At 31.9% G+C, this 12,319-nt stretch overlaps 1 protein-coding gene across 1 annotated transcript; it reads right to left on the bottom strand.

Annotated features, from left to right (window-relative positions):
* Positions 1-479: 479 nt before the first annotated feature.
* Positions 480-8,390, bottom strand: LOC118443775 (uncharacterized). The gene is made up of 11 exons (XM_035871225.2): positions 8,205-8,390; positions 6,061-8,114; positions 5,890-5,981; positions 5,573-5,794; positions 5,347-5,489; positions 5,093-5,256; positions 4,889-4,974; positions 3,983-4,125; positions 3,509-3,727; positions 2,642-2,915; positions 480-1,892 (listed from the first exon to the last, which is right to left on the bottom strand). Exons 1-11 carry the CDS (start codon positions 8,316-8,318, stop codon positions 574-576), a joined length of 4,830 nt encoding a protein of 1,609 aa, XP_035727118.2. The 5' UTR covers positions 8,319-8,390; the 3' UTR covers positions 480-573.
* Between the last annotated feature and the right edge of the window lie 3,929 nt (positions 8,391-12,319).

Below are 12,319 nucleotides of genomic sequence, written 5' to 3'. Positions count from 1 at the left end.
TGAATTATTACAATCGAGTACAAACATTCGTTTCATTCCTCATCATTATTATATCGTTATCATTATCATCATTGTTATTATTATCGACGTATTATTATTTCTTAATTTTATTATTATTATTATTATTATTATTATTATTATTATTATTATTATTATTATTATTATCATTATTATCATCATTATTCTCATCGTTATATTATCGATGTGAGTGTGAACGAAAAAAAAAAACAAAAAACACAAAGCAAAGAAAGGAAAATCAGCAAAAGAAAAAAAGGTAAAAGAAAAAAAAGAAAAATAAATTGTACGTAGCAGGAGGCCCGTTTTTTTTGGTACTACCTAAAATTTTATCGTCCGCTTTTATTGTTAAATTTGTTGTTGTAATTCGAAGAAATGAAAAAAAAAATTTCCAAATGTCTTTGTATCACAAAGGATATATATATATATTTATTGTTTAAAAAAAAAACCAATGATCACACAAATTAAACTAATAAGAGATATAATTGATTAAAGCAAAAGGAGAGAAAAAAGCGAAGCGAAACAAGAAAAAAGAGAAAAAAAAAACGCGAAAATTGTTCACATTTCTTCAAAATTCTTTTTATCCTCGAGCTCGAATAAATTCGTCGATTGTTCCGTAATATCTTCGATCAATGCCCTTTTATCAATCGAATTTTCATCAGTTCGATCGTCAGATCGTACGAGTTCCTTATCGTCCTTTTCGTTCTTTAAAAAATCCGGTATTATGGCATACCTTTGTTTACTTTGCAATTCCTCATAATGTTCGCAAAATTCTTTGTAAAGATTCGCATGATCGTACCTTCTTCCATCGTTCTCGGATCTTTTAACGAGATCGGCAATAGCACATAGATCAGATTTTGGAATATCACCTGAAACATCTCTGTAATGCGATCGTATTCTCGTGTCAACGTTCATGCCAATATTTTTATCAATCGGAGATTTTGTTTTATAAAAATCCTCGAAAGCTTCAGTGAAAACTGATCTTGGATTAGAAAGGGAATCATTGTACCAAGAATTCCAACGTTTTTTACGATTATTATCGTCTTGTTCATTATCGTTAATCAATTTATCGATACATTCCTCGAGCAATGGTGATTTCTTTTGAATAAATGTCTTAGCCTGTTTCATCAAATGTTCCTTACATTTTACGGCCAAAGAAACGTTAGATTTTTCTAACGTTAAATCTTTATCTTCGATCGTAATAATTTTATCATTTTCCGTAGAAATTAATTTCATACAATTAATATTTTTATTGTTCTCGTCTCTCATCTCGTCGGACGATTTCGTTGTATCGGTATTTAATAAGATTTTAGGTGAAACTTTTAAAGACAATAAATCATATACACTCTCGGATTCTGACGAATCATTTTTATTATCATTTTTATTATCATTTTTATTATCATTTTTATTATCATTTTCATTATCATTATTCCGATCTTTATCGATATTTAATTCAACAATTTTTTGATTTTCGTCTATCAAGTTAATTAATTCATTCGATAATGTCTCTTTCACTTTTGTATTACTATTTTCGTCGATAGAACATCCTTCGAATATTTCTTTATTAGAATCATTCTCGTTATCAGACTGATGTTGTACACTCACGGATGGATTATCGTTGTTTTTATTAATATTATCGTCTTTCCAAAATCCTTCGACGTTTCCATTTTTGATTACGATATTGTTCTCCTCGACGAATTTATCGACGTTTGTGCAAAAATCTTTCATACCTTGACGAATGCTATTTAATTTTTCTGTCAATGGATTTTTATTATTTTTTCTTTGATAATTTCCTACGTTGGAATATTTTGAAACATCGTAGGATGCGTTAAAAGCAGCAGCGTCATCAGGTAACGTGTCTCGAATATTTTCATTTTCTAAAATAACAATATCATATTAAATACATAAAATATGAAATATGGTAATAATAATATTGCGAATATTTGTTCAAATAATTATTAATATTATTGCAAAAAAGAAAAAAAAAGAAAATTAAACAAAACAATTTTACACTATTCGCGAATAATTTATACGCTGTTATTTATTAATATTAGTATTTTGAAACATTTCCAATCAATATTTTAAATAAATGGTCAATACTTATAATAAAATATGATAACGTATATATTATTGAAGACAAAAAAAATTCACTGCGAATATTTATAAATATAATAATTCGTCAATATTTTATATAAATAGTTGATCAATATTAATAATAAATCCGAATGCAATCACAATACATAATTATTTATATTGATCGGTGATATATAATCATTTATCGATATTTTATTATAAATACTGACCGAAAATATTTCCATATATTCAAAAATTTATTATACAAAATATTTATCGAGTATTGATGAGAATACTGATTCAATTAAGTGATAATAATAATTATATATTGATGAAAAAAAAAAAAAAAAAACGAGATATTTTGAAAGAAATGTGTAACAAGATGCATACATATGTAGAATACAAAATAGAAAGGAACAAATAGATTGTTCAAATATATAAATGAGACGTAATAAAAATTCATTTATATAAAAAAAAAAAAAAAAAAAAAGAAAAGAAAAAGAAAAATATGTACATTGGCATAAAACAACCACAGTTCGTTAATTAAATTTACCATTATTATCAAGTTTAGGTTCCTTTTTGTCGGATATACAAGGCTGTTGCTCCTCGTTCGTTTTATCCACCGTTGTTTTTAGAATAATTTTCGCATAATCCGTGACCTCTCTACCCAAAGCGTAACCACCTAGAGGATCCTCAAGACTTTTACGTTCATTCAAAACTTGTTTGCCTAATCTCTTTTTCTCAGCATCACCGGCAACGTAATCCTTCGATCGTAAAGTTTCTTCCTCCTCACAATTCATTTCTCGATTTTGATCTTTATCGATGATCTTCGAAGTGAATATTTGAAGAAGGAAAAAAAAAGATTAATAAAAAAATAAATATCATTTCAAATGAAAATATACAGATTGGATTAAAAATTTCCGAACGATCTTACAAATCAATTTATTTCTTTTTTCGAGAATTCTCAGATCAATTTTTTATTTTTGCGTTGGTTATTCTTTTTTTCTTTTTTCTTTTTTTCTCATTTTTCTATTTTCTTCTTCTCAACGATAGTAAAAAAAAGTTCGTAAGTTTATGCGGCTTTACAATCTGGCAATCCAAGAAAAAAAGGAAGAAAAAGAAAAGGAAGGAAAAATCCTCTACCCCACCTCCCTCCCTCCCTCCCCCCCCTCTAAAAAAAAAAAAGAAGAAAAGAAAAGAAAAGAAAAATTAGCCTGAAAAGGAGTCAATTAGTTCATCTAAAATCTCTTCGGGAGGAGAGGGAGAATTTCCCTCCAAGTCTTTGTCATAGTGACATTTGTTTTGGATTGGTCGAAGATAGAAGAAGAAGAAGAAGAAGAAAGAGAAAAAGAAAAAAAAAAAAGAAAAGTTAAACAAGAAGAAGAAGAAGAAGAAGAAGGAAGAAGAAGTCAAAAATTACCCGAGTAGTTTTCCAGGGTACGATGAGATTACGTTGTGCATTTTTCTCTTCCTCCGCCAATGGCCTGTTTCCGTCACTTTCCTCGATTACTTTTTGTCGGCCGTTTTTATTTTCTTCGTCGTTTTCCAGCTCGGCATCGGAATAAGTGGGGGAAGATGAGGACGAAGAAGAAGACGAAGATGATGAGACGCTCAACTTTTTCTTCCCTTCCAGCTTAAGCTTCGTCAGAGAGAAAGAGAGAGAGAGAGAAAGAACGAGTGAGAACGAGTGAGTGAGAGAGAGATAGAGAGAGAGATAGAGAGAGAGAGAGAGGGGGAGAGAGAGAGGGAGAGTGAACAGGGCAGAGCAACAGGGCATACAGGCAACAAGATTCACGCAACGTGAATGATCAATAGTCCGCGATGTGTGGACCGCGAAGATGATCTTATTCGAAGCACGAATTCTGTATCAGACCTTGACGAAACTAGTTCTTACCAGTTCCTTGCTCGTACACATCGGCGACTTCTCCCTGTCGACTTCTTCGTCGTCCTGTTGATTCGTTTTCTTCTTATTAGTTATCTCCGCTTCCCTTTCGGGCCTACCGACCGGTTTGCGAAGCTTTCTTTTGTTTATCAACTCTTTCGAGGGCGGATCGTGTGCATGTTGAGAGGTAAACAAAGATCGATGCAAGTTAAATGAGTGAAAGCAGTTGGACAAGTTATCGTCATTAAATGGGAAATCATTTTCTTTCTTTCTTTCTTTCTTTCTTTTCTTTTTGTTTCTTTTTTTTCTTTTTCTTTTTCTTTTTCTTTTTTATTTTCTTGTCTTTTCTTTTCTTTTCTTTCTCCTCTCTTTTATCCCTTCCAAACGTTTTTACGATTTTCATAAACGAAGAAATTTGATGCGATCAAATGACGAAAAGTATGCAAAATAATGAGAACATAATATAGTATATGTTTTCTTTTTTTCTTTTTTTTTTTTTTTTCCTCTTTTCTTCTCTTTTTCCTTTTTTTCCCCTCCTCTCTTTCTTTTTGTAATAAAACGATAATAAACTGAGTGTGCATAACGATGGCTAAAAAAAATATATATGTATATGCTGGAAATATTTTCTTATAATATCTTGCTATTGTATGTCATATATTTATATATATATATATTTTTTTTTTTCGTTTTCTCTTTTTAAAGTAAAATGACAATAAAATTAAGCATATATATATATATTTCTTTTTTTTTTTTATAATAAAATGACATGAAAAAAAAGGTATGAAAAATGATCAATCTATTCGAATTATAATCCTATAATAGTACCTATTTATTAGGCATCTTCACTTATATAACCTATAGTTATTTATAAAGGATTATAATATTTCTAATACCTTATTTTTATTTTCTAATACCAACCCATAACACTATCGTTGATCTTCTTCTGTTCTGCCTCAATCCATCGTTGTCTTTCGGCTGCCTCTTCTTTCGGACCACCTCGCATCCTAACAAAAAAAAAAATAAAAAAATAAAAAAATAGAAAAAAAAGAAAAGAAAAGAAACAAATATTATAAATACTCTCCAGTCTAATATTTGGTCATCTATCATTTGTTCTAATTTTACCATGCTTCGGCACAAGCACGATCACGTGGAAAGACCGGCCTGTCGTCCAGATAATGAAGATTCTTACACTTTAAAATCATCGTCTTTCGATACATTTTGATATTCTTTAAGACAGGATTACCGGTCAAAGTAATTACTCTTAAAGATTTCATGTCACCGAGAATCTGAAATAAATCCTTCGAACGTTATACTTAAATATTTGATTGAAAATTGAAAATTAATTGTTCATATCGAATGTAATCCAATCGACTTACATCGACGATATCGAATGTATCTATTCGATTATGAGATATATCCAAAATCGATAGATATTCCAACAATCGGAGATGCTCGATGTCCGTACTACTTTGTAAATAATTATAAGACAAATTCAACGTATTTAAGAACTTCAGACTGTCTGAAAATATTGTGCAAGTATTTAAAAAAAGAAAAAAAAGAAAGTAACATTATCGATATGAATAATGCGAGTTTATGAATTACCAAGATTTTCAATTTTCGTTATCATATTATAGGACAAGTTCAATGTGTCCAATTTTGTCAGGTATTCCAAATTTTCAATTTTGCTAATTATATTGTGATGAAGATACAGACATCTAAGTTCACTTTGATTCTCTAAATTTGCGATTTCACGAATACCATTGTTCTCCAACCAAAGTGTCTTCAAACCCGTGTACTTTTCCAGATTTTCGATAAACGAGAAGCCTTGCTTTCGAATAAATAATTAAAAAAGAAAAAAAGAAAACAAAAAAAAAAAAAAAAAAAAGAAACAAATTCAAGTTTATCCTCATTACATTTACCTTTGTAATGTAGATATAAGACGTCGTTCAACCAAGGAGTCTGATAAAGCTTATGTTCTTTACAATGTTTCTTGATAAACTGCTCCGTCATTCTAGTAATTATTAATTTGATATATTGAATGGGAACAAAAAATAATGATCCATCGTTATGGTATAACAAATACTTTTTACCTTACGCCATGTTTTTTTTCATCGTAATCATAAACTTTGCCTTTGATGTATGGCCTATTCTCTTTTTCCTTTAAATAAGCGAAAAGTGATTCGTTGGAATCAACTTTATCAATGGTTTTATCATCCGTTGGACCTTGTGAATTTTCATTCGACGATGATAAATCATCAATAATTTCCATTTGAACAATGTCTTCCGATATTTTATTACATGTTACATTTGTTTTTATAATGTCATCGTTGTTATCAGTATCATTTCGATTTACATCTATCGATTCTTTTTTATATTCATGATCTACGGTCGTTACCTTAATTATATCAGTTTCATGATTTTCGTCATAATCGGTACTAGTATCTTCCTTTTTAATTATTAACGTGATATCGTTATCGGGATAATCGACGTTTGATTTCAATGTATCACTCGATACGTCTATCGAAAATTTCTCATTAATCATAGAATCTAATTTAGAATTGATAATGTTATCAATCAAATTTTCATTAATAAATTCGATCAATGATTTTTCGTCGCTATCATTCACAATTATTTTCTCTATTTCGATCGGAATTGTTTTATCCAAAATAATCTTTTCATCTACCTTTACAGTTTCAAGATTCACATTATGAGATACAGTATCCCCTTCATTTAAAATTTCCGAACTTTCGGGCAGCCTTTCTTTCAGGTCTATCATCCTATCTTTAAAATCTTTCTCCATCATTTTTATCCTATAATTTTCTGTAACTTCGTTTTTCGTTAAAGGCATCTCGATGAACGGCGATACCGATCTTTGATTTTCAACAATATTATCTTCTAATTCGTCCACGTCCAATTTCGTATTTACGTCGATCAATTCGTAATCTTCAATTTCGGCAATTGCCTTTTGTTCAATCAACAATTCTTCGAAACGATTAAATTCAATGGCTAAATCTTTCAATGACTCGTTTTTCAAATTCTCTATCTTCATTTTTTGTTCATTGATTTTTTTCAAAATTTCATTAACCTCCACCTCGGATTTGTAACGTGTAGAATCTAATAATTTAGCCAATTTTTTAGCATGAATTTCTTTCATGTCTACTACAATATTATCATTTGTTAATTCAACGAATTTTTCTTCCCTTTCGTCGATATTAGATTCGTTTATTTCCAAAACATCGAAATATTCCAATAATTCTTCCTGTTCCTTCTTCGTATTTTCCTCGTCTACACGTTCAATCGATAAATCTGAAAAGAAATCTTTTTCGATCTTTTCCGTGAACTTATCGCTACCGGAAGAACCTTTCCCTTCCATATTCATTATGTTTATAACGTCTTTCGTGTTGGGGTAGTACAGCATATCTTCGAAACTTTCGAAACGTAATTCGTTAGAATTTTCAAAAAGTATAGAGGCCAGTTTGTCCAATCGTTTTCCAACTTCTACGAGATCGTTTTGTCTTTTCAAATTGTCTCCTTTCTCTTCCTGTTCCTCTTCCTGTGTCTCTTCCTGTTTCTCTTCCTCTTCCTCTTCCTCTTCCTGTTCCTCTTCCTCCATAATTATTTTATCCAATTCCGAATCAAACGAAAAATCTATCGACGTTTTTTCTTCGTTGACCTCTAAAACGTTCAAAGATTTTTCCAATTCCCCGAAATCTATACTGGCACAACTGTCATCTTTCAAATGATCATTCGAACGATTCTCAAAACTTTCTCGACGATTAAATACGTTCGAGTCATTTTCTTGTAAAAGTACGTCGTTTGAAATGTCACCGATTAAAATAGGATCATTCGTAGAATCATTTATTTCAAAGATCCTCGAACCGTCCAAAATCATTTTTCTTTGATCATCAGCATTTTCACGTGCCGTTAGAGAATTCGACGTGTCCTCGATGATTCCTTCCTGATTGATGACCGTTTGAACGTCCGATCCACTGTCATAAAAAACCAATGTATATTCTTCCGAATCACTATCGTTCTCGCTTTCGTCCGTCATAATTTTTTTCTTAGATTCACTTTCGATCAAATTAGGTATCAGATAGGTCTTCGATTCGTTCGTATCAATACGATTTTCTTCGTCTTCAATGATCTAAATTAATACAATAATTAACGATAAAGAAATATATCGATAATAATTCAACGAACTAATCGTATCTATTATTTTAAACATTTTTCATACCTTATCGTCCTTTAATACTATCATCGATTCATCTTTCTCTGTATTTTTTAATTCGTCGTCGACAATCGTCAAACTTTCACGATCTTCAATTTCAATCCTTTCTGAATTACTCATGACTCTGGTTTATTCTTCAATTAAAATATTCAAAGAAATAAAAAGGAGCCAACGTGCACAGATTAAATAGAAAAAGAGATAGAGAGAAAGGGGAGAGGGAAGGAAGGGTGGGAGTGAATGACAGAGAGAGAGAGAGAGTGAGAAAGAGGAAGAGAGAAGAGAGAAGGAGAAAAAAATAGAGAAAGACGTGAAGAGGAATTTATTCCAAGTGTGTCGATATGACAACGCACCAACGTTCTGCATGAACGTTCAGAATAAACGTGGTCATAGAAACAGATGTTTGCCACTTGTTTGATCGATTGCCTCCTCGTCGATTATTCTATTGCGATTAGATTAAAAAAACATCGTATTTTCATTTGCTTGTGTGATGGAATAAAGAGTACAACAAAAGAAAAAAGAGAGAAAGAAAGAGAGAGAGAGAGAGAGAGAGAGAAAGAGAGGAAAAAAAAAGAAAAAATACAAAAAAAAAATAAGTATTCCATTTTTCTTGATGCAACGTCTGCACTACAAGTCGGAAAAAGGTGGAAATCGTTGCACGTATTCTCCATAAAACGTTTGCGCATGTATGTTGAGAAGAGAAAGAGAGAGAGGAAGGGAGATAGAGAAAAAGAGAGAGAGAGAGAGAGACGAATTTACTTGATGCATTTACACCTGTTTAACTTTGACACTGTTTATAGGCTATATCTTGTTTGATATCTATTCTAGCGAATATATACGTCGAGTTTCCTTTGTTCGAGTTGACCGTCTGGATGCTCCCTTCTCCCCCTCCCCCTCCCCTCGCCCCTCCCCCTGCCCCAGCCCCTGCCCTGTCCCCCCACCCCTTTGGTTCACATCGCTTGTTTTTCCTCTCGACTCGCGATCCTCGTCGTCTCGAGCGAAGCCACTGTCCAGGCCATCTTTGGATTGTGAATGATTCGCGAATGAATGCTATCAACATAATCTTCTTGGAAAAGATACGAAGTAACGTCGACGATTCGCAAATGTCGCGACGAATCCGATCGAAACAGGAAATCGTTGTACTTCTTCAAAGCTACGATTACCAACCCGATCTAACAGAATCTTTTTTCTTTTTTTTTTCTTTTTTTTTTCTTTTTTTCTTCTTTTATATTTCTTTTTCTTTTTTTTTTTTTTACTCCCCTCTATTCCCCAATCCGTCCTCTGCTACTTCTTCATCTATTTCTTCTCTACTTCATACTCCTCTCAACGTCTTTTTGTCTTTTCCCCGTCTATTTTCCTAGTCATGAAATTCTGTTTTTCCACTGTTTGTCGATTCAATCGATCGATAGTTCGATAAACTCTCCTACGAAGTTTTTTTTTTTTATTTCATTTTCTTTCCTTCTCATTTCTTTTCTCTCCCGGCATTTCTTTTCCTTTCATTTTCATTTCATTTCTTTTCCCTTCTCCTCTCGATTTTTTTCTTTCCTTCTACTCTCTTTCCTTTTTCCCTTCCATCCCGCCCATTTCTTTTCTCCCTCCTTTTCTTTTTTTTTTTCTTTTTTTTGTTTTTTTGTTTTTTCCATTTCCCTTTTTATTCACCTTCCACGATATCTGCTTTCTATTTCTTTCTTTTCTTTTTCTTCTTCTTTCTTTTTCCTTTCTTTTTTTTTTTTTTTTTTTTTTTAATCTTTTTTTCTCTCTCTGTCGTAGACGACGACCTTTTTGTTCTTCGCGTTATATCTATAGTCTTCTCGCTCGGTTTGCTTGTCCGTCGAGTCTGAATATAATCGATCTGTACTACTGCTATTTCGAAACACAGATTCTCTCTCTCTCTCTCTCTCTCTCTCTCTGTCTCTCTCTCTCTCTCTCTCTCTCTGTCTCTCTCTCTCTCTCTCTCTGTCTCTCTCTCTCGTTATGTATATTTATATGTAAATTGTGAATTTTCTTTAAAGAGAAAATATAAAAAAAAGAGTGGTATATATATATATATATATTTCTCATTTATTTTTAAATATGTTCAATTTTTTAAGGATTTAATTAATCGCTCGAAAATATTTCAATATTTTTATAATAAAAGTTTTATCCTTTCTTTCTATTTTATTTTATTATTTTTTAATTTTTTATTTATCTTTTTTTTTCTTCTCCTTATATATACATACATACATATATATATATATATATATATATATATTTTTTTTTTTTTTTGATATTTCAGTATGACTAATAGATATTATGGCATTCGAATTCCGTGATATCAACTCGGTTGACACGATATCATATTTAAGCTGGGCTGTTAATATGCGCATACATTTCCTCAAAACGTCATACGTGTGCTGATGTAGGAAGAGAAGAAAGCTTACACGGAAGTACACGCGTTAGTGACGATACGTAATATAATACATTAGTTTCCAATGACAGGCTTCAAATATCTAACATTATTTTTTATACGTAGACTATCTCTCTCTCTCTTTCTTTCTCTCTCTCTCGTCGCTTACTCATTCTAATAACGTGTTCATTTGATATGAGAAGGTATCGAATTTTGATACCTTCTTTTGTTTATACCATTTTTCTTTTCGACAATCTCTTTATTTCGAATCTTAAATTTGTCTTTTTCTTTTTCCTTTTCCTTTTCTTTTCCATTTTATCTCATCTTCTTCCCAAAAAAAAAAAAAAAAAAAAAACGTCTCTTCTCTTAGAGAAAAAAGAAAACGAAAAAAAAAAAAGAAAAAAGAAGAAATATGAAAAAAGAAAGAAAAGAAAAGAAAAAGAAAAATATAAATAAAAAGCTAGAACCTTGCTCGTGCGATTTTAAAAAAGCGAGAATTCCAACGAGAGAATCCGGTATTTTCGTTTCTCTTTAAACGATCGATATCTTTCACGAATCGATCAAATTTCACGATACCCTAGGACTTTAAACGCTTTAACGGGGACTTTAATTCATCGCGAGACGATCGTCTTGCCCTTGACCGCAGAATCGAATTGGCTATCACCAATGTATCGAGAATCGATCGATCGATCGATCCTCCTTTTTCTCCTCTTCTTCTTGAATATTTTACTACGATAGTGGGAGTCCATGAATAAGCCCTTTTCATATTTATTTAGATTTTTACATTTCGTGGGATTATTCTGAAATAACTAATTCATTGATTATAAAACGTGATCGGCTTCAATTAGGTTGAGAAAGAGAGAGAGAGAATGAGAGAGAGAGAGAGAGAGAGAGAGAGAGAGAGAGAGAGAGAGTTTGGCATGATGACAATTAAAATAAAAATTTACTCGATAATAATAACAATAATAATAATAACAACAATAATAAATAAATAAATAAATAATTTCTTTCTTTAAATCGTATACATAAATGAGTATCGATAAAGATAATCAATTAGATGATCTTTACGTTTAGATGATCGAACAAATAAGATCGATATAAGATCGTGTGATAAGTGAGAGAGGAAAAAAGGGAAAAAAAGAGAAAAAAAAAGAAAGAAAAAAAAAAAAGAAGAAAAAGAAAAAAGAGATTCGGCAAAGGCGAAGATTTTTTTTATACGATAACGTGACTCGGCTCGCGCGACGTCTCGCGACCGTGACCTCGAGAATCTCAGATCGAGAACCGAGCCTATAACCAGGATCAAGAAACGATCGAGATGTACTATTGGAACGGGGAATGCTAGTAGCATTTTCTATAAGATCGTGTTCTTCTTCACAGTAGTCGGGCTCATCGGTGGATCACGATGGATCACCATTCGAATGTATTATGTAATTGATGTTGATATTCGATCGATCGATCCATCGATCTTTCTTTAACTTCTTCTCACACTCTCTTTCTCTCTCTCTCTCTCTCTCTCTCTCTCTCTCCCCATCTTTTTATCTTTCTTGTTTAGGTATCGATTAAGTCGGGTTGACTTGATTTTGTAAAGCAAAATAACCGTGGGTGGCCATCTCCTTCTTCAAGATTATACCTCGAGGGTGGCGCGGAGGCGGAATCCTATTTGAATATGCTTTGAATCAGCGATCGAGTCTGCTTCGTACGTTCGTGTCTTTCTTTTTTGCCTCTTCTTCCCTTTGTC

Source organism: Vespa mandarinia, chromosome 1 (genome assembly GCF_050613455.1).
Source record: "Vespa mandarinia isolate Hongniang chromosome 1, ASM5061345v1, whole genome shotgun sequence".
NCBI classification, from domain to species: Eukaryota; Metazoa; Arthropoda; class Insecta; order Hymenoptera; family Vespidae; genus Vespa; species Vespa mandarinia.
This window is presented reverse-complemented; position numbering and strand designations above follow the sequence as displayed.

Coding starts and splice junctions, on each gene's coding strand:
- LOC118443775 (XM_035871225.2), bottom strand. CDS start 8,318: ATGAGTAATTCAGAAAGGATTGAAATTGAAGATCGTGAAAGTTTGACG. Junction 4,975..5,092: donor CGTGCTTGTGCCGAAGCATG/GTAAAATTAGAA, acceptor TTTTTTTGTTAG/GATGCGAGGTGGTCCGAAAG. Junction 1,893..2,641: donor ACCTAAACTTGATAATAATG/GTAAATTTAATT, acceptor TTGTTATTTTAG/AAAATGAAAATATTCGAGAC.